Raw genomic sequence first — 25,608 nt, forward strand, 5'->3', positions numbered from 1 at the left:
GACTAATTTTTGCACAGAGGAGGGTGCACGTTGTCACTCACCCTGAGGAAGAGGAAAACACCACGAAAAAAGAAAGACTCATATTTACTTTTGAAAGGGAACTTCTACTCCTAGGTCACTCCAAAAAAAAAAAAAAAATTTGGTCACATTAAAGTAACAGAAATTTTACCCCTATTTTACCCCTATTTTACCCCTACAGCACCAGTGTCTGTATAGCTTGGGTACCTGAACAGCTTATTATCAGGGGAGCAACTATGGCTGTAATCACGTATCACATATGGAATCACGTTGCCTTGATTCTTCTAGAATTCAAAGCCATGAATCCCTTTGGGTACAAATCCCAAAACAGTCATAACTGAGAATTACTCAGTGAGTAAATCATTGGCTTTTTGACCTTGCCGGCCTTACAGGAAATTAGGCTGCCAGTCTGTATTGACAGTACTCTCTGCTGAGCAGCGTCCCACTTAACACACTGAATACATGACACCATCAATGATTCCTGTTTAGGGTAGCACTCAAGCTGTGTTGCCTCTCACTTCAAGGAGAAGGGACTTGGTAGGTCATCACTGAGGCTGCAGCCACACTGATGTGGAGAATACGTAATCTCCAAAATGCAGCTAACATTAGGCAGCAAGTATGTCTCCCAAGGACGGTTAACCTAGTTCTCTGCTAACCTTCACATGAAACAATATTCACTCCAAAAGCACAGCAATCTGAAATGCTACTGTGATGCAGGAGGCTCCTACAGATTCTCTCTACTGCAAAGGCGTGTTGATTTGTGTAAGATCTACAGGACTGTGGGTTTTACTTACCTTCCTCTCTTTTTGGTGTAGGTTCTCCCCAGGATATAGCAGCTGTGAGAAACCAAGCAGCACTCCAGAGCATGAGGACGTCCCGAATGATGGCCCAGAATGCGAGCATGATGGCAATGGGTCCTTCCCAGAACCCGAGCGCACTGCCCACCACGGCAGGCCAGTCAGACATGAGCATGGCTCCTTACAGCAACGCCTCTTCCAGCCAGCCAGGAATGTACAGTATGAGCACAGGGATGAGCCAAATGTTGCAGCACCCAAACCAAAGTGGCATGAACATGGCACATAACACAGGCCAGGGAACAAGGCAGCCTGCCTCCGGACAAGCGGTGGGAATGGTCAGCAATTTTGGTCAGAACATGCTGGTAAACTCTGCTCTTCCCCAGCATCAGCAGCAGATGAAAGGACCAGTGGGCCAGGTCTTACCCAGGCCACAAGCACCACGACTTCAGAACCTGATGGGGACTGTCCCACAAGGAACACAAAACTGGCAGCAGCGAGGCTTGCAAGGCATACCTGGAAGGACTAGCAGCGAAATGGGGCCTTTCAATAATGGCACAACTTACCCAATGCAGCCTGGGCAGCCAAGGCTGTCCAAGCAGCATTTCCCGCAGGGGCTTAACCAGACAGTTGTGGACACGAGTGGAACAGTGAGAGCCCTGAACCCTGCGATGGGGAGACAGCTGCTGCAACCACTACCCGGGCAACAAGGAGCCGGCCAGGCCAGACCGATGGTAATGCCTACAATAAGCCAAGGGGTCCCCACAATGTCTGGTTATAGTCAGCCTCCGACGCAGCAATTGCCAGGTGGTAACTTCGCTCAGAGCGGCCAAGGCCAGGCCTATGAGAGGAATCCCACTCAGGACATATCTTACAATTACAGTAACGAAGGAGCAGGGGGGTCATTTTCCAGTTTAGCAGAGGGTGCAGACCTCGTGGACTCCATCATTAAGAGTGGACCGGGGGATGAGTGGATACAAGAACTTGATGAGTTGTTTGGGAACCCCCAGTGAGTGGGCTTGTATAATCTGGAGCTTTGGTTGTTACGTTTGAAAAAACACAGAGAGTCGGATGTGCTCCCCATCCTTGGATTGTTGGTTTTTTTGTTTGAATTGGTTTGGCTTGGGGTTATTTTGTTTGTTTTCTTTTGTTTTTAATCGTGCAAACCGAGCTGATCTGTAGCCAGCTTTGGAAGATTCAGGTGACGATGAAAACATCGGTATCACAAGACTTCCACGAGCAATCTCCATTGCACAGCAGCACCCGCTGCACGGGTGTGGGGCAGGATGGGGAAACTGGAAAAGCCAGCTGATGCCTCGAGTAGGGAAAATTTGGTCTTTCCCGTCTGAAGTGAGGCTTCATTGCACAATGGTGTGGGGTGGTCCCAATATCTCCCACCTCACGTAGCTGTAAAGGCTGCGACTTTCAGAGTAGCAGTTGAAAATGGCCAGGAGCAAAGCCTAAAGAAGCCCACAGGCGATTGAGCAGGCCCCAGTCGGAAACGGGCTTAGCCCTGGGTATAACAGGCCTCAGAGAGCCACGGATGGGCTCTGGGCTGTCAGAGAGGACACGCAGCACACAGGTGATGGACCGAAACAGTCAGAGAGAGGTCACCATTTTCAGTGCAGAGTGATAAAAATCCAATAGAAGTGTAGCAGAACATAAACTTGGCAGTACAGTGAGGACAGTTTGATTACAGGCTGGAGACGACTTTGGTGGGTGGGTTAACGTAACAAGCGATTTAGTCCCCGCGGGACTTGCAGTAGCACATCCCTGTCAGAGCACTTTGCTCGGCTCTATCTGCTGTATCTGTATCTGCTGCCTGGGAGAGCAGAACAGCAGCCGAGAGTGGTGTTAAAGGGCTACAAGGTACCAGCAAAGGTCTTACGCAGGTCCCTGTCTCTCCTCCCTCTCCCGTATGTTTTCATATATTCCCCTCCTGTCCTTCGGTGTAAAACAAGGTAAGCACACTGCGCTCCTTTTCAGGTGAGCAACAAACACCACAATGGGGCAGGGAGCGGAGGAGAAGACGGGAAGGAGAGAACGTACAGGGAGGGAGGGTCTGGCAGGCAGAAATGAGTTTCTTCTCTCCTCTTGAAAAGTGCCAGATTGGCAGGTAGTGTTACCGTGGGGTGTCTGGGCTCTCGATTTGACATTATGTGCTACCTGGTCTTCTGTTTTAAGCAGGTATTTGGCCTAATCTCCCTGGTTTGCTGGAATAAAATTTAGTGCAGTATTTGAAAAAAAAGGGAACTAAGGAAGGACTACAGCAAAGAGCATTCATGAATGGGTAAAATAGTTGATTTAGGTATTAAAAACACCGTGTCTGCCCAAATACGCTTTTAGGTAACAGAGATGTATCACTGTCTCCACTACGTATCTCCACTGTGTGGACCGGTGCTGAGCAGCACTGCGGTGAAGCGGTGATAGTCTCACTGAGATGCCAGCCATTGTGAATGCCTCTGGCAGCGGTTCCCAAGCCGCGGTCTGAGGGCGAGGCAAGCTGTCCTCAGAATCCTGCCACCTTTTCAGCTGAGAGCTGGCCACCAGGGTGTGTAGTGGTGCGTAAAAATGGTAACAGCGACCCGCAGTCCAAAACGTTTGGGAACCAACGCTGGCCTCCGAGAGCACATTCTGTGCTCTGTGGTGAGAATGTCTCCAGCGTACACATGCCAAGGCCGCAGCAGCGAGGGGCTCGGTACCTGGCACCTCCGTGTCCTCCCTTCCCCTGCAGGGTATCGCTGTGCATCGCTTGGAGGAGCGGGGCCAGGCGGGCCTGGGGCCACCCCGGCACCCGGGCACGTTCCATGCTGTGCTGTGACCCCTCGCAGGGCCTACCCAGACAAGGGTTTAAATGCTGTACTGTAGACAGGACAAGCTGTGTTTTTAACTTGGACTAGCTGGCCAGGGTGAGCTGTCAGTTCAGCTTGCCTTGACCACTCGTTTTTTTTAAAAAAATGCTTTAGTTAGCATTCTTTTATCTAACCCCTTTTTAAAACGCAGCACGAGGCCCCATTCCAAGATGACAGGGCTTTGCCCGGCCACAGCTTCAGCCGGAGCCAGGCCGGGCCCTAACGCAGTGCCGGGGAGCACCAGCCACAGTTTGCAGTCCACAACCACCTCGTGGGCTCTTAGCAGGACTAGCCTGAAAGAAGGGGCAGCAAGCAGTGAAGTGGGCACACAGTGAAATGCCCCGGGGCCAGGGGTTTGGAGACGCACACCCACCACCCCACAGCCCTGACCGGGCATTCCCGTGCGTTAGGAAGATGCGGAAGATGCAGGCTTTGGTGAATGAACACTGGTGAACGCCGAGCCTCTGTTGTTGTAAAGCTTCCTCCAAATACTCCGTACTGGGACCAAGTACTAGAGAGGTAGATTTTAATAGATTTGGGGTTTTGTTTCTTTTTTTTTTTTTTTCTTACTATGGTGCTGATGTATATGTAATGTTAAAAAAAAAGTTATTTGTAAATATGTTTTTACAATTCTACAGATATCACTGGGTCTACTATCTGTAAAATATATACATATAAAAATATATATATATACTGTTTGTTTAAAATAGAGTATTTTTATTTCATTCCTTAACTCATCCTTACTGCAGTGGTATTGCACTTCAGATGACGTCTAATTACTAATTTGTACTGTATCCCTGATGGCAACTTGCTCCATTTTATTCAGATTTTTCTAGTTTTCTGTTTTTACTTTGTACATTAAGCATTGCTTATTTCCTTTTAAGACCTGTACAGAGCTCTGAAAATGTAGAAAAAAACTGATGTTAACATACCACTTTTAAAGAAAAAAGAAAAAGGAAAAAAAAAAAAAAACAACCAACAAACAAATAAAAGATGGTTATCTGAGTCTTATATAAGGCTGGTCTGTGGGATTATCTCACCCCTGGTGGTCCTGCAGGCTGCCCTGGGGAGAAGAGAAGAGCCCCCCTCAAAGGCTGTGCCGGCAGTCGAGCTGTGGCACCTCAGTGGCACCCCTACATCCCCTGAAGGCTGGTGGGCCCCCACTGGGTGTGCTGCAGGCAGCAGCCACAGGTGACTGCAGTTAGCTGCTGGGTGGTTAATTGCACAGCCAGGTGTGTGCCATTTCCTTGAGGTCATTTTACCTCTTTCTAAGAGCGAGGTATGCTATAAAAGTCAATGGGTGGGGCAAGGCAAGGCCTATAGTTGGGTAATTGCTAGGAGAGGGTCTTCTAGTTTCATTGGAAACATCTCCAGGTTCCTGCCTTTGCTCAGCCTGTGCCATGTGGTAAGGAAGTGCTTTCAAAGGAGGGTGCAGGGTGTAGAGTCCTGTGGTTGTAATCTGGAAAGGTGAGGTGAGCTGTTCAAGGTAAATCCAGGTGGGTTTCAAGACTCAACACCATTATCTCAATGTTTCCACCCTACTGGAGAGTCCCAGCAGGTGAGGTGCTGGGCCTTTATGCACAGCTCACAGAGGACCAGCTGGTTTGGGCAGCCTGTATGGCTTGGCTCCAAGTACAAACTTCAAGGTGAGATTCTAATTTTCTCCTTCATGTCAGTCCTTTGCTGTTTTAAATGCATCTCCTAACAGTTGAGGCTCCCGTTGATCCTGTTGTGCTCTAGCTTTGTGCTGCTAGATGATTCCTTGTGGCCTCACCCACATGGTTTTTGGCATGTGAAATTCTCTGTGTGACAACAGCGTATTCCTTTCCATGACATAGATGGGTTATGGGAAGCTATCTATAAACATTATAACAGGTAAGTTTAGAATGGAATAGTGCTCAAATGCCTTTGCTTCTGAAATTATCAGCAACCTTTGGGCCTCCTATAATGCATGTTTGAGGCCTGTTACATGACTTGGAGCTTTCTCTTGGCTTTCCTTAAGGTGGCAGTGCTTCCTGCTGCCTGTGACTGTCTGAAGGCCTCACTGGCAGGTGGGTTTGCTGCCTTTCCACCCATGGGAGGACAGTTAGTGGAAGAATTCCCAGTGATCACTGTGGTTGTTAAATCCAGTCCTGTTTTGCTTTTTCCCTGTAAGCAAGTGCCAGAGAGCTGCCTCTTCTGCAGCTTTGTCAGCTCTAGCTTGTTCACTGTGACCTGTTCTCCCCTCAATAGCCATTATTGGGCCCCAGTCTTACACTTATGTACTTGTTTTTCTTTATTGTTTCTAATGCTACTTCATCCTTTACTACATGCAGGTACTAAATTATGCCCATTAATCATGCTAGAGAGACTCTGTCTTAACATGTGATGTGTCTGCTTTTTTCATGTGAAACTTTATTAGGAACCTGATCCAGCACTCAATTATTTTGTGCTCGGGTTATCAACACTAGCAGACTTTTAGAAAGACCATGTGTTCTCTATATAGACCTGGCTGAACAGAACTATAAACATGTTTAGCATTTTTGGTCAAATTCTGTATTCAGAGGCATAGCAGGGAAGGCTTCTGCATGCTGGCTGTAGCTGGCATGAGTCCCTGTGTAGTTTGGGCTATTGGGAGCTACCAGGATAGTCAGCTATGGTCTTTGCTTCTCAGTTCTTCTACACAGTTTAAATCTGCTATCAGCTTACTTTAAGTCCTTGGTGCTAAGCCATGACTTCCCCCCCTCTCTTAGCAGAAAGCTGTTTTCATAGTCAGTTTGGTTTTCATTGTCACTTTGTTTCCTAGGGCTTTGGCCATGCTGGGACATCCGTCTAATCTTTCCCACACCCCAGCCATCTGTGCCTTCCTGGGAGACAATGAAGGAGACCCAATTGTTAGCTGAGCATCTGTGCCTTCTCTTTGTCTGGGCTGGGTCTCCCTCCTGCAAGTGGCACATTGTGGGGATAGCCGTCTTGAGAGGCTTTGTGTGAGAGCTGGGATCTGCCTACAGGAGGGCCCCACTTCTACGAGAACAGTCTTTGAGCATGTGCTGAACTGTAAATGTGTGTATAAAATCAAAAGGCCTTCACAGAAGTGTAGGGTCAAGTGCAGCTTTCAACGTCTTGCTGAAGAAAGCTCTGTTTCAGTATATGCTTGAACAGCCTCCTGCCGTGGGATTGGATATACTTGCAAAACTGGGACCTTGCAGCAGCGTAGTGCATCAAATTGTTTCCTTACATCTGTGCAGAACGGACGTCACTGCTGGTGAAAACGAAGAGGAGTGAAGGAGGACTACACTGGAGGCACTGAGAAGGCTGAAGGACGCTGGGTAAGGTGGGCTGTTGCTTGCAGTGCCAGTTGGAACTAAGTTACTTAGAACTAAAACCATAAATTCCCTATGTAATTTGTTTAGGGTTTACAATAGTGTAGGGAAAAACAGAGCATTTAATTGCAAATGCAGACGTGACGTGCTGTTCTGTCTTTACGACTTTTTCAACAGCACAGAAGAGAGCAAGTGTAAGCAGCTCAGGAAAAGCAGACATTTTACACTGCAATGGGATGCTAGTACGGAGCTGTGACACTTTATTCACATGCATCTTATCGCTTCCCTGGACACCAAGAAGATCTGCATTATTTATTTGTCTTCTTTTTAAGTAGTCTTCAGAACAATTTACTTAATTTCTTCATAATTCTGAAGTCCAGGTATTCATCCAGAAAGCTGTTGACAATCCCAGCTGCACCCAGGGTTATCAAGCAAGTCAGAACTATCAAATTGAGATAAAAACCTGTTAACCTGGAAGTAAAAAGTAGAAAAATACTGTTACAAACTGTATGTGGTGTCTTTACCGTGAAACTTGCTGCTCGCCCGCCTCAGTTAAGAAAAGCTCTGTACAATCAGAGAGGATCACTGTTACAACTCGGAGTGTTTTGGTAATAAGCCTTTCCCACACGTGACTTTTGCTGGGGGGGGAGAGTCCTAATATCCTTTCTACAGGGAAACTCTTCCCCCAGTGTTTCTACCTATTCATGTGAAGCTGGGATCTTGATCCATGACAACTACCTCATCGCACAATGTGAACACCTACAGGTGGATCCACAAGCAAACATGAGCACCTCACTGCAACCTCACATTTAGGAGTGTGGGAGGGAAGAAGTCAGGGCTGGAGGAGAGGTGTGCGTCTCTTGTATCAGCACCTGTTGGTCAGGCAAACCCCACTGAGCTGGGTGGTTGGGTCTGGTTATCACTCTGTCCTGAAGATGGATTTCTGAACTGGAAAGGAAGAGTGTGATCCTGTAACTTGGCTATTAGGACGCTCATTGGGGTTGGGGGTCAGATTACTTTATCTGGAGAAAAATAACTTCATCAAAAGAAGTCTGGCCAGCAGTTTGAGGGAGGTGATTCCCCTCCTTTGTTCCACTCTTGAGACACCCTCCCACCCCACCTGGAGTACTGCATCCAGGTCTGGGGCCTCCAGCACAAGAAAGATGCAGACCTGTTACAGTAGGCCCAGATTAGGGCCACAAAGATGATCAGAGGGTGGAGCAACTCTCCTACAAAGACAGGCTGAGGGAGTTGGGGTTCTTCAGCCTGGAGAAGAGAAGGTTCTGGGGAGACCTTATTGTGGCCTTTTGATACTTCAGGGGGCATTATAAGATGGGACCCTTAAAAGGGCTTGTAATAATAGGACAAGGTGTATGTAAGGGTTTTAAACTGAAATATGGTAGATTTATATTAGATATAAGAAAAAGATTCTTTACTCTGAGGGTAGTGAGGCACTGGAACAGGTTTCCCAGAGAAGCTGTGGATGCCCCATCCATGGAGGTGTTCAAGGCCAGGCTGGATGGGGCTTGGAACAACGAGGTCTAGTGGGAGGTGCCCCTGCCCATGGCAGGGAGGTTGGAACTGGGTGGTTTTTAAGGTCCCTTCCAACCCAAACCATTCTATAATTCTGAAATGTAGAACTACCCCCAGAAGAGTCTGGGAGAGCACGTCAGGCCTGAAACACAGAGGTCTTGACAGGCACGTGACAGCAGGAACCTTCCTGTGCACACTATTCTGGGCTTGGTCTTAGCTGCCTTGGTGCAGGCTCTGGCCAAGTAGGCATGTTATGGGAGTTGCTGCTGGACTGACCTCTGCAGGCAAGGAAAGGTCTATGGTGACAATCCCGTCACATAAGCATAGGAGAGAGGTCAGAGGAACTTGTCAGCCTTCTGTTTATAGCTCGCTATACCCATACCCACAGAACCTCACTGGGGCCTAAAGACTTGACATATGTAGTTTTTCTGTACGTGCAATGTGTAAATGCAAATTAGGAAATAGTGAAGTATGAGACGTTCTCAGTGTCAGAAGAGCATGAAAAAAGTCTTGAGCTTAGCCTTCTAATCATCTGTTGAAGCCAGCTGGAGGGAAGGAAAGGGATGCACCTCACTTGTGAAGGCTCTCCAGCGCAGAAACCAAGTAGGAGGTGCGCTTAGCTCTTGTGTGCTTAGAAATCCAGCCCTGGCACAACCAAACTGCAATTCACGTAGCCCAGTGCACTTACATGTGTCATAACTAGCTCTTTGAGCACAGGCCACGTGGGCAGGCTTGTCTTTAACTGCCACGCCTGTAGCTAGTGATTGCAGTTGAAAATTGGTGTGCAGGCTAATTACTTTTGTGCTACAAGGCCTGCTGGAGGCACGTTGGATGTGCTGGGACGCAGCCCTGCATGCCTGACTGGTGCGGACCCATTGCTAGCAGAAGCACCTGCTGAGGGTTAGCACAAGCAAAGCCATTTCCCAGGGCTGCCACGCTGACTTTCAGCAACCTCTGTCCAACGCGAAGAAATTAGGGTTTCACCCAAGTGTGTAAGTCTGTCTAATAATGAAGACAACCACTGTTCTTAGTCTTAGTTGGCAGGACGAATCTTTAGGCCTGAGTGTGATGAAATGAAGCATGGGAAAGATTTCTTACAGATTTTTTTAAACAAAGGACTTTTTAGCTTCTTGATTTATTTAATGTTGTGCTCTCTTTTTTCACCTGTTTTGCAGGCTCTGCTCCCCAGACTTCCTTAATAGTTGCTAGCCTTCTGGTTGGTGCTCACTGCATCTCTTACTGGGAGATACACTTACCTCGATATTTAAAAAAAAAAAAAAAAAAAAAAAGGCTCTGGAAAACAGCCTCTTAGTTCTCTTAAGCAACAGCTCCTCCAAAGAGAATAAGGGATTGGTGGAGACTGTAGTGAAGAGAATGACAACATCAGTATACGAACTATGGAAAATAGCCCCACAGCCCAGCCTTTGCTGCTGCAGGACTACTCACTACCCAAAAAGTGCTGTTTATAGTCTGATTGCTTTGTGTCCCTCTCTAGAAGCATAGGTCCCAGGACTTTTATGACAAGCATGTATCATGCTAGCCTCACTTCATGATTGCTGTAAGTGTGGTAGGAGGAGCCTTAGGTCAGAACACATGAGGCAGTACAGTGGCTTCAGTGAGACAAGAAATAAACTGTGTGTTTGTGCATGCACTTGTGCATTGGAGGGGTGTTTTGCCAATGTGCACTTGTAGCAGGATTCATGGTACCAGATGCTGTACACTTACATTCATTAACTTAAGCTTATCTGGAGCTGTGTCTCTTATCTGTGTGGTGAAAGTTCATCAGCCTACAAGGACAGATGTTTGCTTCTTTTAGTGCATTTGTGTGGCTAGACTAAAGGTCTGAATGTGACAACTTGAGGAAAAATGAAAACAGCAGACAGGCTGCTACTGTGTATACCTTGCCCGAGCAGTCTCCCATCTGCATCCGTCCTGAGCTGCAAAACTGCTTCTGTTTTCAACCTTTTCTGAGCCCAGGTGCCAATATGTTCAGCACGAAGCAGGAACCCCCAAGGCGAGCATCAAACCTTCCCCCCCTTGTGACCTGTAGCACATGCACCTCTTAACCTAGGCTCCCGCTGTAACAGCCAGCCTGCTTCCCCACGGGTTTGTGCTTCAGACCTCTTGCTGGCACTTTACACATGTTGCATTCAATTACAGTCACTTTTCTCTGCCAGTCCTTGGCTCTCCGCCCAGCTTCAGAGCACAGCCTGGAGCTCTTAACCTGCGTTCAGAGGGTAACTCCTTACCTTCCTTTCACAGACTGCACGTAACCGTGGAAGTACCTGTAGCGGGCAAACACGTACAACAGGCCCAGAACTGCAGCTATTTCTAAGAAAGAAAAGATTAACGGGAAAGAAAAATGAGGATCGCAGACAGTTGCTTTGCTTATGTTTTGTAGTGGCGCGTCTCTGGGGACTTCTCATAGCTCCTCATACCCTAGGAAGTTACACTGGGGAAAACCGTTTGAAGGAGATACGCGTATTAAACATTCACCGCAGGAGGCTTCTGTTATGGGGTTACTTGTAGGGGTGGGCTGCAGGCCTGTCCAAAAAATCTAACAGCATTCCCTAAAAGAGCTCTGAAGACCTGACAGGAATCTTAGCCCCAGCCCAGCTCAGTGGCTGTCCCAGGGGCAGAACAGTGGGCTGGAGCACCGTGGCTTGACCCAGCTGTCATTTTGCATTGTTATGGCAGTTCATGTTTAAGGGGAGTATTTGTTTTGGAAAGAGCTTCTTATTTATGTTGTTAATAACCTGCTTTGCATTTATATAGCAGCTTTTATCCAAGGACATGAGAGAAAGCTGTAGTGAATGTTAGCTTTCTGACCTCCCTGTGGGAAAAGTATAAAGTTACCTCTGTTTGATAGATGGAGCGGGGTGTGCGGGTCACTTGTGTTATCCAGGACTAAGCGGTGCTGGTGGAGCTGCTTGTGTCCTTTCAAACTGCCTAAGTGTTACGGAGGACAGCTGTTAACGCTGTTCAGGATTAGCTCCTCTTAGTGTACCTATGGGAGATGCCCAGCTGAAAAAAATACTTAAAAGGGCGATTAATGCAGTTTTAGATATGACAACATGTGTCTTCCTTGATACAAGTGTCTGTGTAGGAGTGTGTGTACTATCTCCCATCCAATTAGTTGAGCTAAGTGGAGCTGCTCTGGATTTACATCAGGAATCCCCTATAGCCACATTCCCATCGTCACTGTACTAAAACACTTAAAAACACTTGGACAGTAATGCTAGTCTGCTCAGGTGCTTGAGAAAGCAGAACAGGTTTTCACGGGTCTCCTTGCATGGCTGAAGTACAGTAACTGTGGCTGGTGATGCTGCTGTTGTGACTGTGCTTCAGTGCTAAGTCACAGAACAAACGAACAAGTCACAGCCCAGGGGTGGTGGTGCTCATCTGGGATGTAAAATCCCACCCATTTGCTGGCTTTAGCTCCGTCCCCTTCGGTCAGGGGTCCAGCCTCAGGGCTGAGTGCTCTGAACTGAGTCTTCTCAGGCCGCGTCCTCCCAAGGGATGATAGCTGTGCTTGATGTCCTGTGAGGATTGTCCCATAATGTGCAAATAAGTGTTAGTGGGAAACATCTGGGAGCTGCTTTTCTGAATGATTCACCCAGAAAATCTTCAGCGGATTTTCTGTGAATGAAAAATATGCCTTGTGCCATGGCTCCTTGGTTTGCAGAGAACTGTAAAAGCTGGTGGGGCTGTGTGAAAAGGCATGACTAATTGGGGATTTCAGTGCACTGAGCATTCCTTCAGGAAGCCTAGAGCAAGGTAAGAAGTGAAAGGAAGGCAAAAAGATGTCTACAAGTAATGTACCTCCTGATAAAACTAGTTTTAGAAACTTGGGTAAAACTTCTCAGTCCAAGAGAAAAACAAGAACTGTTTACCTTGGTTAAAAAACCACCCTGTGATCCAGAGGACGGTCAGGAATACTGGATAAGACTCCACACAGTTTTGTCTGCAGAATAAATTGAAAAAATGTTACTCTGGAAAAGAGCTATGGGTGGGATTTTTCAAGGGGAATCAGCTTTGATATGATTTCCTTCTCAGTGAAGTTAATGCTATTGAGATCAGTGGGAGCACAGTCAAGCCGGAATTAGGCACTCTTAAAAATTCCCGTCTTTGAAATCTCAATACAAATAGAAACTATTTCAAATATTTTCTGTATATTTAAACCTAAGCAAGGATCTGTATCCCGGCTGTACAGAAACGCTTACCAAGTATCCTAACTCAAGTGCCCGTGCAGCAGGGGCAGGCAGGATTTCAAGCACATGGATGCAGTATTTATTGCTTATCTCCATATTCTGCATGCAACTTGTGTGGGTCAGCGTTCCCGGGACTGTGAGAGGAAGCATGGAGCTGTGTGTGGGCAGCGTGGATTGCTCTGCTGAGGCCAATGCCTTTATGAAGTGCTACCAGGCGTAGGCAGCACGTGGTGGATCTTTGTATGGTTAGGACAATAGTGTTTTTATTTGTTAACATCATCAGTTTTCATGCTAATGTTTTGTTGGGATATCTTTTCTCAGTTGTTCTGAATGAGCTGCTTTTTAATGAATTAGGCAACCTTCTGCGTCTATCGTTCTGTTATCTGATATGCTATTTAATATATTCTCTGTCATCTTGTTGCTATTGTCACCCAGTACAACTGGGAATTGTTTGAAGTAACACCATGATACATATATTTGGCTATGGTCATTAACTAATCACCAACTGAAGCCTTTTAGGAAAATGTTGTCATCTTGCACAGGCTGTCTCACAGTTCTCTGCTGTGAAGACAGAGGTTTTCTGTGCTGACGTCTTCCATGTGTTTGGTGATAGCCACAGGCCAAGACCTCACAGCACAGCTTGCTAGATCCAGAACATCTGAATTCTGTAAGTCACAGTCAGTTAGTTCCTAGCCTTTACTTAGGCTTGGATAATCCCATTGCCTAGTTTCATCAGAACTTGAACATGGACTGTTTTAAACGAGCTGAATGTACCCTGTTATCGTTGAGATAAAAGCTGAACCGTTTGAAAAGTGGTTAGTTATTTTTTCATTTTCTGAGCAAAGGATGCAGTGAAAAAGGTAATATCTTAAGATAATGTTTTTGCTTATCTTCTGGACCGAATTGTTATTCGTTGCCATCATCTTTATGATGTCAGGACTTACTGTGCACGAAATGTTCTGTCAAATTCTGGAGCTCCAGTGACAGCTGGGGGCATGACCTTGTGCTTCATTCTTGATTTTCCCACCAGCCAAGCAAAATGACCTGTAAGCAAAGATAAAGGCTCATGGACCACACATTTCCTCATTTATTTATTTTTTAAAGACAGCTCAGTTGAGTTTCTAACACGTGTTTTGTTTTGTTTTTAATAGCAATCATCGTTCTTTTGTTCTTTCTGCTTCATCTGATGGAAGTAGACCAGTGATAGATAAACTATTTTTTCCTTACAGAAGTTCTGGTCTTGCCTTCAGGAGTAACTTACTCATAAGGAAGGGGAAAAAATGCTATTTCAGAACCAGTGGTCCTCATCTGTTTGACTTTAAAAGTTCCTGTGTACCTCGAGTTGTTTTCCAAGCCATGTCATAGGCACCCTGTGTGAGAAACTCGTGCTCTACTTTTACCTTAGCTTTATTTGGATCCCGAAACAAGGCACCCACCTGAGTTCAATAAACAGCTTGTCTAACAGGAAAGCCTAGAGCATGCCTTCTGTCTTCCCTTCAGAGAACACTGGCATTAAAACACGGTAAGGATATCAGTGGGGCTGCCCTGTGCACATCTTACGTCTTTGCCTCATGGCCAAATCCTTCTCCCAAAAATGTATCTTTCCATCTGTCTTCCTCACATGCAAGTAATTACTCTTAACCTTTCCCTCCAGAGCACCCCGCTACAGGACCTCTCATTGTATCCAGAGAGACCTCCTCCGCTCCCGCCCGCTCGGGATGTTGTGCCTGGTGATTCATCCCAACGTGCCACCTTGCAGCACTCCCAGGAGGGACGAGTGGTAGTGGGGAGGCTGGGGAACGTGCTTCGTGGAGACCGAGGCTCACGGGAGCACAGGAGTTCCTGTTAGACGTCTCTTCCTGGAAAACACTAAAGTTGCTTTTTGGCTTCTGCCACTCTCAAAAGTATTGTTCTTATTTTTCAGTCTGGCAAATGCTGCCTGGCTCATCAGCCAGAGGTGGCAGGTGAGCCCTAGTGTTTTGCAGCAAAGGTGTTTTTACCCAGCAATGTGTTCCCTGTTTTTTGCCTGCACTGAGCCCTCCAAGCCTTACGACCAGTCTGAGACCATTTTTTTTTCTGCTGAGGAACTAAAGCAAACCAAGACAACTCACTGCATCCAAATTAGCCGAGGGAAAAAAAGCCTTGAAAGGCTGCTGGATGAAATAAGCCTACCGAGGAATACAAGAAGATTAAGGCAGTGTAGGGGCCAAACCATTCTTGTTTGCTCAGCACGACTAACCAAAGCAAATCCTCAAGGCCGTGGTGTAACCCTGGCCTCAGCTGTACTGCGGGTTGCCCGCGGTGTTGCCTGCTCAGCAAGGATCTGGTCTGAGGGGCAGAGAGCGCAGGTGGGAGGCTCTGGTTAGCCATGTGTGGCACTGCCTTTGTGGCCAGGCTGTGGCAGTGCGGCCACCCGGTGTAAAACCTGCTCCTCAAGCAGCTTCCACCGGGATCAGAGGGGAGGGACCCTGCTTCAGTGAGGGGCAGGTTGGTTGTGGCACCGTGTGGGGGACCCCAGAGTCATGCCTGTCCCCTTAGAAGAAAAGGTGAACCTCATGTGTAGAACAGGACAGGTGCCAGCCAGGGACTTAAAAAGAGCTGAGGAGAGAAATAATTGCTGGTTTTTTTGTTTTGTTTTGTTAACTGAATGCAACTTGCCTTTCAGTTCCACTCTGGTGAGTGGAAAGCAGCGATGCAGCCCCAGGTGTAAGTTCTGTGATGATGGTTTAACAAGGGCTGGAATAAACAACAAAGCAACGGGAGAGCTCTGCTGCCCACCCACTCACTGGAGGTGCTGTTGTGAGCACGCCCCAAAGCGTTGCAGCAGGAGGAAGTAAAGATTTCCCCAGCCTTTTCCTTCCCCTGTATCGACGTGGTCAATTCTAGCAGGCTAAACGACGTGACTGCGGTAGTCACAAACTGTGTGCCACTTGCCTTCGCTGGCCTTTTCTTTTTTCTTGGCTTTCATTTTCAGGTGGCATTTATGGTTACTGTGTTAATATCTTTACACTAAAAATGCAGGACGAATCGGGCTTTCAAGGAACATTGCCCAAATATTTTGTGTTTTAAAAAGCCTGTAGAGAGGCTGATACTTCTATCACGGTATATGTTAGTGCATGCTAATTTGCAACTTAAAAATAAATGCATCTTTGAATAACTCGCAATTCTGAGACACAAAACCGTGTCTTTCTGCATCTCTGACAATGGTTAAGTGAAACCTGACTTCCAGCACTGCTTCAGGGAGGTTGTCTTGCCCATTAGCAGCTTCCTAGCTCGGGACCAGAGGCTCAGCAGAATAAACAGAAGAGCAAACAGAGCACTAAGCGCTGTGTATGTTGTATTTTGTTCGCAGCAACTGGTCACGCTCTGCACTGCATCCCTTACACGAGCTGGTTATAGCACGTGCTTACACTACCAGCTTCGCAGCATCCAGCTGAACTCACAATAGTTGATCTGTGTTGGTTTATCCATGCTAAAAGTAAACCACGCTGTGATTTAAATCAGATTAACAGATCAGGTTCTTACAAAGGTTTCTCTTTGGATGTTGGACTGCCCAATGTGTAAATTAAAATCCAGGTTATCCTGACTTTTCAGTGACTAACTAGAATAACTAATATGGACTAAGCATCACAGGAAAAAATGTATCTTTACCTCCCTTCCCCTTTGGTATCTGCACAATTCATTGTGTTTTCAAAAGGCACTAGGTTTCCAGATAATGTGTGTTTTTGTTTTTAACTCTTAACATTTCTGTGCTAAAAGTCAAGGCAGGCGAGTTGAACCTTCACAGAAGTTGAAGGTAAATACTGCCACCAGCCAGAAATAGCAATGGTTTGTGCAGATCACAGGAGTATGTTGCAGCTGATCTGATGACAAAAATAACGTAAATCTTTAAGTGCTTTCTATTTGCTTTCTGTTGTGTTGGACTTTTTGTTAACCTGGAAGGGTCACGTTCTCAGGCTATTTTTTCCTGCCAGATACATGTGTTACTCCAGCAGCTGAGGTTTTCAGAACAATCACATCACATTCGTTAGGTTGCAGTGCCGTAGATACTTGGAAAAAAGACGAAGCAATTACTTTTAACTTGCGCTTAATCCCACCCGAGCATACTGCAAATGCCTTCAAAGAGCATCTTGTTTCCTGATGGAAACACAACTCTATGAATCGACGTATCTAGAAGAAAATAATTAACAGTAAAAATGCTACCACAGTTACATGAGAGATGCCCAGCAAAAAGAGCGCCGCAGATTTGCACACTTCTTTTCCCGGTCCTTGACTCTCAGAGGTATATCAGCAGGGGATAAAATCTTTAAGATCCAAATAGATTTGTAATGAGGAGGACGTACTGCAGAATACCTCCTGTTCTTGCTGCCTGGCGTAAAGGTTTGCTTTCCCCTTCCATTTCAGATACTTAGCGTGTGTCTGGCTATTTTAGGCAACAGTTTGTGTAGTGCTTTCAGTCCAGCATTGGTGTTCTTGATTTGACAAATTTACTCTCACTTTTTGAGGTTTTGGGTTGCGTGGCTGCCTAAATAAGAATCGAAACCAAGACACAAGGTGGCTGTTGGGTACCTTTACAGCTAGTTGCAAACTCTCACAGTAGTACGATTCCAAAGAGTCAGCAAACAAAACAGAAATGAAAATAAATTAGTTTGTCCCACAGGGAAAAGTAATCTGTCCCCCTGAGCCAACTCCCTCTCGGGCTACAGAGAGGGCAAACAACGCTGCAGTGAGAAACGACTTCGGCGGCACCAGAAATTAAAGTTACAGGACAGCCAGTTTGTCCGAACTTAACATCCAGAACTGCAGAATCGGCGGAAACCTCCCCGAGCCCCAGCCCTGCAGCCCCGCAGATCTTACATTGCTGGAAGGCAGACAGGAGGGAGACAGCAGCCAGCAGGGTGAAGTCACCAGCCATGATCCCGGCGACTTCCGCGTGCGAGCAGGGTGTGTGCGGCGGGGAGAGAGCTCGAGTGAGCAATAAGGAAAAACAACAGGTGGGGGAATTGCAGTGCTTTTCGGCACCACAACAAAGGAAATAAAATAGCCCGGCTTTTCAAAATGAGTGCAAAATTACAGCCATTTTTCTCTCATGAAAAAGTTCAAATGCAGCCAGGCGGCTCTGCCTGCCTCGTGCCTGCGTGAAAGCACAGAGAGAACAAAACCAGCCCTGCCTGCCTCTGTGGACTCAGCTGTTCTTTTAAGTCTTAGACTTCAGTTGTAATCTCTTTGGGGGCGAAGACTTTGTTCCCTGTTTGTACAGGGTCTAGCGCAGCGAGGTCTGCATCCGTCACTGGTGGTGCTGCTCTAAAGAAGCAGGTGCAGGAGATGTGGCGGGGGGAGCGCAGCTTTGTGCTGTCCCTACCCTTGATTTACGGTTTTGCCGAGTATGTACGACTTGGGCTCTTGTGGGCGACGTGACAGCCGCTTACAAACAGTCACTGTGCAGGAGGAAATCGCTCAGGGTAGTTCAAAGGGTAAAACAACTGAGAGAGAAAAATCTCCCCTCGTTTTATTGTCTGGAGTACGTTTCCTGTAGTTTATTTCTAGGACTAAAATTAGGAGAGATTCTCTCAAGGAATGTTTTTATTTTTTATTTTTTTATCAGCTAGCCTTAGCTAACAGGAAACTTAATGTTGTTAGCCTTTATGATCCCATGAGCCCACCAGAACAAAACCCATGTAATGTTTTTGGTTTTTTTTCTTTACAGTATTATCTGTCTGCGTTGTCTCCGACTGACACTGTAGTGGGGTATTTCCTTGACTTTAGTCAAATATGTTAATTTTGAAGGCAAAAGTAAAAAGAACTTTAAATCAGTTGTTTCACTGTAAAATTTGGCACAGTAAAATTTGTTGGGTGTTAATTCAGAATATTGTTCTTTCTAAAGATTGGAACAGTAGATGTACTTTAATAACAGCAGCTGGGTGTTTGTGCTTTGTAACTCTTTAATTGCTGATTTATGCACTTTATTTACTGTTCTTGTAGTAAGGGGTTGGCCTTCTGCCAAGATGATTTCTCTGCTTCTAGAGGCGGGCTCAGGAGTGTTCAAAGCATCATCACCCTGCCAATAGAGGGAAGTGATGGAAAACAGTGACACAGGGCTGGCAACTGGAAAGTTTGAAAGGTCAGCTTGAAAAGTTAAGCCCATGAGAGCTACGTGTTTTAAGGCCAGCTGACACTGAAATCATGTTTTCTTTCCGACTTCATTCAAAGTATGTGAATTTCAAAATGGCAATGGACATGTGAAGTCCACCAAAGTTTGATTTAAAGGTAGGCAGGAATATAATCTAGGATAGGGATTAAACCCACAGAATTGCTATAAAATACATGGCCATTATGGCTGAGCTAGGGTGTGCTTCAGACCATGTTCAATTTCTGCTGGTAGCAGGGAGTTTGTAGTTGCCTATAGATTTATACTGCCATTGGTCATATGTGGTCCACAGACAACTTGATATAGAGTTATGCTTCCTCCCTGTGAAACTCAGTAACAGAAAATCCGATCACACACAAAATAAGGCTTTTAGGCTGGGTTTTCTTCTGATTGTGCAAAGACAGTAGCATCTCAGATGCCCAGAGCTTTTACGATGTGTGTAAGCCGCAGTGTATAAATAGATGCCAGGATCAACTAAGAGGTTTCTCCACTTATGTCAGGAAATTCTGGCAGCTTGTCTGTGGCTGATTCCTCAGCTTGCTCTTAAGGAATGTCATTTGATTTTGTATTTCCGCTGCTTGCATGTATTTTATATGTGCTTTGCTTATCTCTGCTGTTGTAAATGCATGTGGTTTCTCCAGCTGTCTAAAGCCAAATAGCAAGAAGAGAGGCTCTGAACAGTGAAATGCAATGTGAAGTCAGAAATACTGGTGGGATCTCACCATGCTTAGGTGGTGTTTTAGTCCTGCACCATACTTCCCCTGTGTGCTCCACAGGGACAAACGGTCTCTCCCAGCATAATTTACAGTAGTGGAAACTGAGCCATTGGGTAGGGAAGGGACTGGCAAATTTCTCTGAGCAGCTGTATCAGAGCTGGGGGTCTGCGTAGCCCCAGGATTTATGGGAAAATCGTGGCCCTGTCTCTTGCTGACCTGTGCTTCCCTGGCAGACCTCTGCAAGAAGGCTGGCTCTTCTGTCTGTAGAGAAGCTGCTGTTGACCCAGCAGTGAAGGCAGATCCCAGCAGGGTGGCAGAGCTGCTGTCACAAGAGAGCAGATGGTTGGGGTAGTGAGACCAAAAGCATTTTAAGCATGAAACCAGGCTGATCAAATAAGCTCTTTTAATGGAGTTACACTGTCAAAGCTGCTCAGTTTCTGTCTCTGGAAGAGCTGAAAAGAGCTTTGCAATGGGCAGGATTCAGTCTATGCTGGGGGTGTAACTTCTTAAAGGCCAGTCCCAACTGGCAGTGCAGCATCTTTTATTTTAAACACCTCTAGGAGACAGGCTCTGAAGAATAGAGGCTTCTGGCTGGAAGGGAAAACATCTGAACTCTCATATATTTCACTGGAAACATTTATAGGGTAAATCAACACTATTACAATGTATGAGGCTAGCTCATGTGTCAAAAGCAGTTTAGCTACAGCAGTAACAGTAGTGAGCTCTGCAGTTTATTAATTTACTCTGTCTTAAAACAATATATAACAAAGATTGTGGGCCTGCGTGGCATTGGGCCATACCCAGGCTTTAAAATTATCAGAACTATGAAACAGGTGAAAGTGGAAGAAAGTACTTTTATTTGTTCAAATATTCCTCCTGCCACCTCCTAAATACTAGTTTGTCACCCTTGTCTGACATTGTCGTATTTATACTTCACATTGGTCCTCAGAGAAGGGATGAACAGTCTGTTTTAAGGTCTGATTATTCAGAGCCCCCTGCTTTGCAGACATTTTACCAAACAATAAAACAGATCCTGTTTCCATCCCCTCCTCTGAATGTCAGTGCAATGAGCTCAGGCTATTTTTGGTGGTGGTGGCAGAGCATATTTAAAAGGATTAAAATAAGTAGTAGCCAAAGTTTTGGAGTCTTCCCCACTACTACCTTTTGCAGCCTTATGTCACCTGCATCAATACTGTATATAAGTCAGGGGAGAACTCGTTCATGGTGTTCTTGTCTGGGTGTACAAAAGATGGATGTGCTTTAACACCCATCACTGTTAATGTGTGTTGCTATATGCACATAAATTCTTGCATGCCCACAGGCCTCTCACATTTCTTTGAAGCCTTTGGGTATCATTACTTTTTTTTTTTTTTTTTTTTTTACTTTGGACGTTGCAAGAACGTATCTGGGATGCAATTCTGGATTGGGATAGAGCAGGGTACATATTTTACATATATTTATGAAACAAACTGTGCCAATATTGCAATATATCCAATTGTAATCATACCAGGCTTTCAGAGTAGCAGCCAAAAGCAGGGTCTGGATCATCATGAGAAGTACCTTCATCTAATTACAATGTGGGGTTGCTTTTTGTTAAAGTGGTGCATTTTTACAAACCCACATACACACGCCTTTTTTTTTTCTTCTCCTTAAAATGTCTATACCTGGTCTCAGCTCAGGGGAGCTCAGTTGCAGTGGCTTGAGAGAGACTGTCAGAACCCTTTGAGGAAAATGGAGAATGAGCACATCTGCACTGCGATGTAAAGGCTGCATGTATGGGGTGATGAGGGAATACCTGGGGCATACAGCTGGGTAGGGGCTAAATATTCCTCACCTCCCAGGTGTCAGACAGCCTCCTAACCTACATGTTTCTGGAACAACCTGCAAATCTCCAGAGAAGAGGCACAGCCTGCCTCTCTCATTCAGCTGAAGAGGAGGAAATGCACTATACAAAGCTATTTCCCATTCTTTTCTTTGACTTGCCTTGTGAGAGACTTAATGTGTGCCACAAAAGCTACTAGCCTGGAGACGGGGTGTTATGGACCTTGCATTCACATAATATTTGAGGGGAGAGTTACACAAAGTCACATTTCTTTTGTCAGCGCATGTGATTATGCCTGAAGATTAGAAGGAACTCTCCTGGATTCTTCACCCTATGGAAATCAGAGTGGCGTATGCTCAGTGATTCACTCACAGGCTAAAGCTGCTGTGGCCCAATATGATCATCTTGCCTGACTGCCTGTATAATACAAATTGGCAGCATTTCAACAATGAATAATAATAACTCATTAATAAGTTATGGGAGCTGAGAGTCAGTGGTGTTTCCAGACGTGAGAATACTTCCTGTAGCACGCAGCCCCGCTGGCTCTGTGCATGGTATCTCTGGTTTACAGCAGGTAGTCTTGGGAGAATTGAGGGCTGGTCTGTGAGATGCAGATCCTGTATGACTTATGTCTGGATCAAAAGGAGGTTTAAAGTCTTTCCTGTTGCTATTGACCAATTGGAAGCGGATCCCCATGCCAGCGTGATTGCTCTGATATGTGGAATGCAGGGGATTAAAGGAGATTCAGCAAGAGATTTGAGGACATGTTGGTTGTACATCTTTTGTCTCCCTCGCAACTCCTAGTAGATTTGAGACAACATAGCACTTGCTATTTTTTAACTTGCTAACCCTGGAGAAAGATCTTTTTTAATTAGTAGATGACTTCAGCTCTAAGGATTCTTTTCATCCATACTCGCATAAGGAAGTTTAATTTCATCTTTGTAGAAATCAGCTGTGCTTAGGAGGCGGGACATAAATTGTGCTCATGTTATGTATGCTTATGTTCAGCCTTCTCCGAAGCCTCCAGGAGATAAGGCGGATCGTTTGCTCAGGTAGGTGCTGAATCAGACCCTTCCTCCCGGCCAGCTCTTCCACGCAGCTTGTGTTACAGGTGTTCACAACGGTGTGCCACTGTTATTGCCTGCATCTTCATCCTTTAAGAGACTCTGTTGGTAATGTTGGCACCCAGCAGCAGCATAATGCTTGCTTCGCCCCAGCTACCAGGGGAATGTAGCAGAGCCCGTCGTTGGCATAAGTGAAAAACTGACACTTTTCCAAAGTGCCTGCTCTAGTTAAGCATTCAGCTGCTCCTAGACTTCTGTCAGGTGGGATGCCCTGCTCCCTGAGACTTACTGGAAAGTCTCATGTGATTTGGCCATGCTAACAGAGGAGGCTGATGGCAGGGACAAGACCTGGAGCCAGGTACCAACTGCCACCCTTGAGCTGTAAATCCCAGACCCTCACTGTCCTCGTGTTTGCCGTACCCCAGGTGGCAGGTTGGAGAGCACACGGGGACCGTGACACAGCTCCCCTGAGAAAGATAATGCAGGAAGGCTGATGTTGGTGCCGTATTTGCATGGGCAGGTCTTGAAAAGAACACCCCCTGGAGAATATCTTCTTTTTTATCGTCTTTCCTTCAGTTCTCTCTCTGACCTGTGCAGACTCAAGTCAGGTCCAGCCCTCTCACATCTAAGGCAGGCTTTGATTCAAATTCTCTAGGACCGGAGATATTCCTGATGTACCCCATGACTCTCTGCTCAGCTCCTGCTTCATTTGTGTGCACGCCTTCAGCTCCTTTCTGCCTTTCTCCCTGTCCCCATTGCCATTTCTTCCTGTGATCCTTGCGGCCTCTCCTCACCAACTGGAGGCTGTGCCCTCATCCTCCCTGCCCTGCCTGCTCACACCCCATGCCCACCACCGCTTCCCCTGCTCCCCCTTGACAGCTGTGGACCCTCGCAGCCTCCTTTTGGCCCTCAGAGAGGTTGTGCTTCGAAACCCAGAGCCCGGCCATCATCGCCGGCGGCCTGACAGGGGAGTGGGCCGCCATCCCGTGTCGCGTTGCTTAGCAACTCCGTCCTCCTCTGACAGCCATCTCCCCTCCAGCGCCTGCTGAGGCAAGCACAACGCCTGAGAGCAATATTGCAGCCGCGGTTGCTCCCGTCGGTGCTTGCTTATTATTTATGGTTATTGCTGGGAAAGGATTTGGAAATACTTCTTTACATTCTTCCTCGTTTAAGACAGATATTCTTATGTACTTTTGTGGCATGCCTGCATAATTAATGAATGGTCACTGTGTTTTGGTGTACATGGCATGCAGTCTTAGCTTTTTCTTTTCTTTTTTTTTTTTTTTTTTTTTTTTGAAGTAGTTGCTAGTTCTGGACGTTTCTATTTTTCAGCCCCAAACTGAAACACCCAAGGCCTTCTACTCAAAAGTATAAAAATCTGATGTAAGACAGTCAGGCTTAACTGCTTCAAATTGTGGACGACACTTTTATGTGCTCATATACGCAACAAATTCTGCTCTGAATCACTTTCTGTCCGTTTCAAAAGGACATTGATGCTAACATTAAGATCTCCAAATGAAAACGTTTCCATGAACAGAGATAAAGCAGCCGGGGCTTTTCCTGATGTCTGAGTCTCTGCTTTATCTGTCTGCCCTTTCCTCCTCCACACTAATTCCAGTTTAGTCTTTCTGGTTTGCATTTGTGGATGTGCCAAAGAGGAACTATACCTTCACTTGTCTTCTGTGTTTTTTGTTTGTTTGTTTGGTTTTTTTGTTTTGTTTTTTTCCCTCTGATCTTACACGGAAAATCCTGCTGAGGTACTCCCTTGGCTTCTCCTTTCTTGATAAATATTTGTTGCTCAGGATAGATCTGGAAGGCTTTGTTCATGCTGCTGCCTAGTTATGTGCTGCTAGATTGTCTGCTGAGCTTTGATTCAACTCCAGATAGGTTTTATTCCATTTGCTAGCACTGAGTGACTTTCTAGCTTGTGAAAAGATCTGACAGGCAAGTTTGTTTTATATTGGAGCAGTGCTCTGCTGTGACACATGCATATGTATATCTGCCATTGCCCTCTGCTGGGATATGCCAGAACTGCTGGTGTGGGCCCGCAGCTAGCTGAGCTGCAGGAGCAGGTTTAATTTCCTGAGTAGAAGCCTCTCCTTTACTTTAAGAAATTAGCTGTTTTGGATGCATGTAGCTGCCTGGCAAGCGAGATAGGTGCTTTTGTTCAGCAGGTGACTGTCATGTAGCACTCAGCACAACAAGCAAAACAGGAGCTAACCTAGCACACAAACCAAACATCCACCCCACTGGTTCACAGGCTGTGAGGGAACATAAAAGCCACCTTTGTTGTAAAGCAGAGTTTAAAAAAAGAAAAAAGAAAATAAAAGATGGGGCTGTAATTTTTTTTAACTCATGCAGCTCTTTTTATGATTGAGCAGACTTTACAGTTGGTAGGTACCTACAGAGTTGCTCTGCTCACTTGTCACTATCCATTTTAGGTTGTATGTTTGGTTATCATTTATATATTTTAATCTGTTGGAACTGAATGCAGATACAGTTTCTGAGTGCAGTGCTGGGGTATGTTGCCTGATCTACATCTCTACTCAGCACGAGAATGAGCAGTGGAATGAAAGTCCCAGTCTAAAAGCTGGAAAAAGATGGAAGAGTCTGAATCCACTTTTGAATCCAGTTTTCCCACAGTTGGGGTTGTTAAGGTCAGTCTTTCTGAAAGGGCTTTATAGAATGAAGGCCTTTGAAAGGCCTTAAATGAAGACCTTTACAGAAATGAAGGCCTAGCACTAAGGCACCACAACAGAGAGGTACACCTGTGAGGAGGGGCAGCTCCCACTTCTGTGGGATTGCACCAGCTGAGAAGGAAGAGAGCAGTATGGCCTAGCTGTTCCTCAGAGAAGGAAAACAGGCCATAAATCCAGCTCACTTAGCCTAGACTGACTGGTGGTTTAGGAGGAAGTTATCTGAAATCAAACCCGGACAGAAGAGATCTGTGGTAGCAACCCACTGCCAGCCATTTCTTTCTGGAAACTGCAGCAAAGAGGAGCAATTTTGTGCAGGGTGGTTGGTTGGTTGGTTTTCAGTTCACACTCCCGTTGAAACACAGACTGCTCCATGGCCAAACTGAGAGATTTGAGAAAGTTTCACGGCTGCACTGACCTAGTCACCTAGAGATAGGTACAATAGCTTATGA

At 46.0% G+C, this 25,608-nt stretch overlaps 2 protein-coding genes across 11 annotated transcripts in view; one reads left to right on the forward strand and one right to left on the reverse strand.

Annotated features, from left to right (window-relative positions):
* MAML3 (mastermind like transcriptional coactivator 3) overlaps nt 1-17,111 on the forward strand; it is a 284,897-nt gene extending 267,786 nt beyond the window's left edge. For 9 of the 10 annotated variants that reach the window (XM_035323721.1, XM_035323723.1, XM_035323724.1 and 6 more), the window contains one exon: nt 834-4,675. In XM_035323721.1, the coding sequence (XP_035179612.1) occupies nt 834-1,825 (992 nt within the window). In that variant the 3' untranslated portion in view covers nt 1,826-4,675. Of the gene's footprint in view, nt 1-833; nt 5,161-6,891; nt 6,973-16,684 lie in introns of those variants that run through there. The other variant, XM_035323716.1, reaches the window with a different exon arrangement.
* Nucleotides 7,199-17,771, reverse strand: MGST2 (microsomal glutathione S-transferase 2). Its single transcript, XM_035323735.1, has 5 exons — nt 17,568-17,771; nt 13,655-13,754; nt 12,393-12,463; nt 10,749-10,830; nt 7,199-7,437 (listed from the first exon to the last, which is right to left on the reverse strand). The coding sequence occupies exons 1-5, from the start codon at nt 17,623-17,625 to the stop codon at nt 7,305-7,307; spliced, it is 444 nt and encodes a 147-aa protein (XP_035179626.1). The 5' UTR covers nt 17,626-17,771; the 3' UTR covers nt 7,199-7,304.
* Nucleotides 17,772-25,608: the final 7,837 nt, after the last annotated feature.

This window comes from Oxyura jamaicensis, chromosome 4, assembly GCF_011077185.1.
Source record: "Oxyura jamaicensis isolate SHBP4307 breed ruddy duck chromosome 4, BPBGC_Ojam_1.0, whole genome shotgun sequence".
Classification (NCBI taxonomy): Eukaryota; Metazoa; Chordata; class Aves; order Anseriformes; family Anatidae; genus Oxyura; species Oxyura jamaicensis.

Excerpts from the sequence above, each read along its gene's own strand:
- MGST2 (XM_035323735.1), bottom strand. The coding sequence starts at position 17,625 with ATGGCTGGTGACTTCACCCTGCTGGCTGCTGTCTCCCTCCTGTCTGCC. Across the intron at positions 10,831-12,392 it reads AGGGTGGTTTTTTAACCAAG|AAATAGCTGCAGTTCTGGGC; the intron begins GTAAACAGTTCT and ends TTTCTTTCTTAG. Across the intron at positions 7,438-10,748 it reads GTGCAGTCTGTGAAAGGAAG|GTTAACAGGTTTTTATCTCA; the intron begins GTAAGGAGTTAC and ends TTTTACTTCCAG.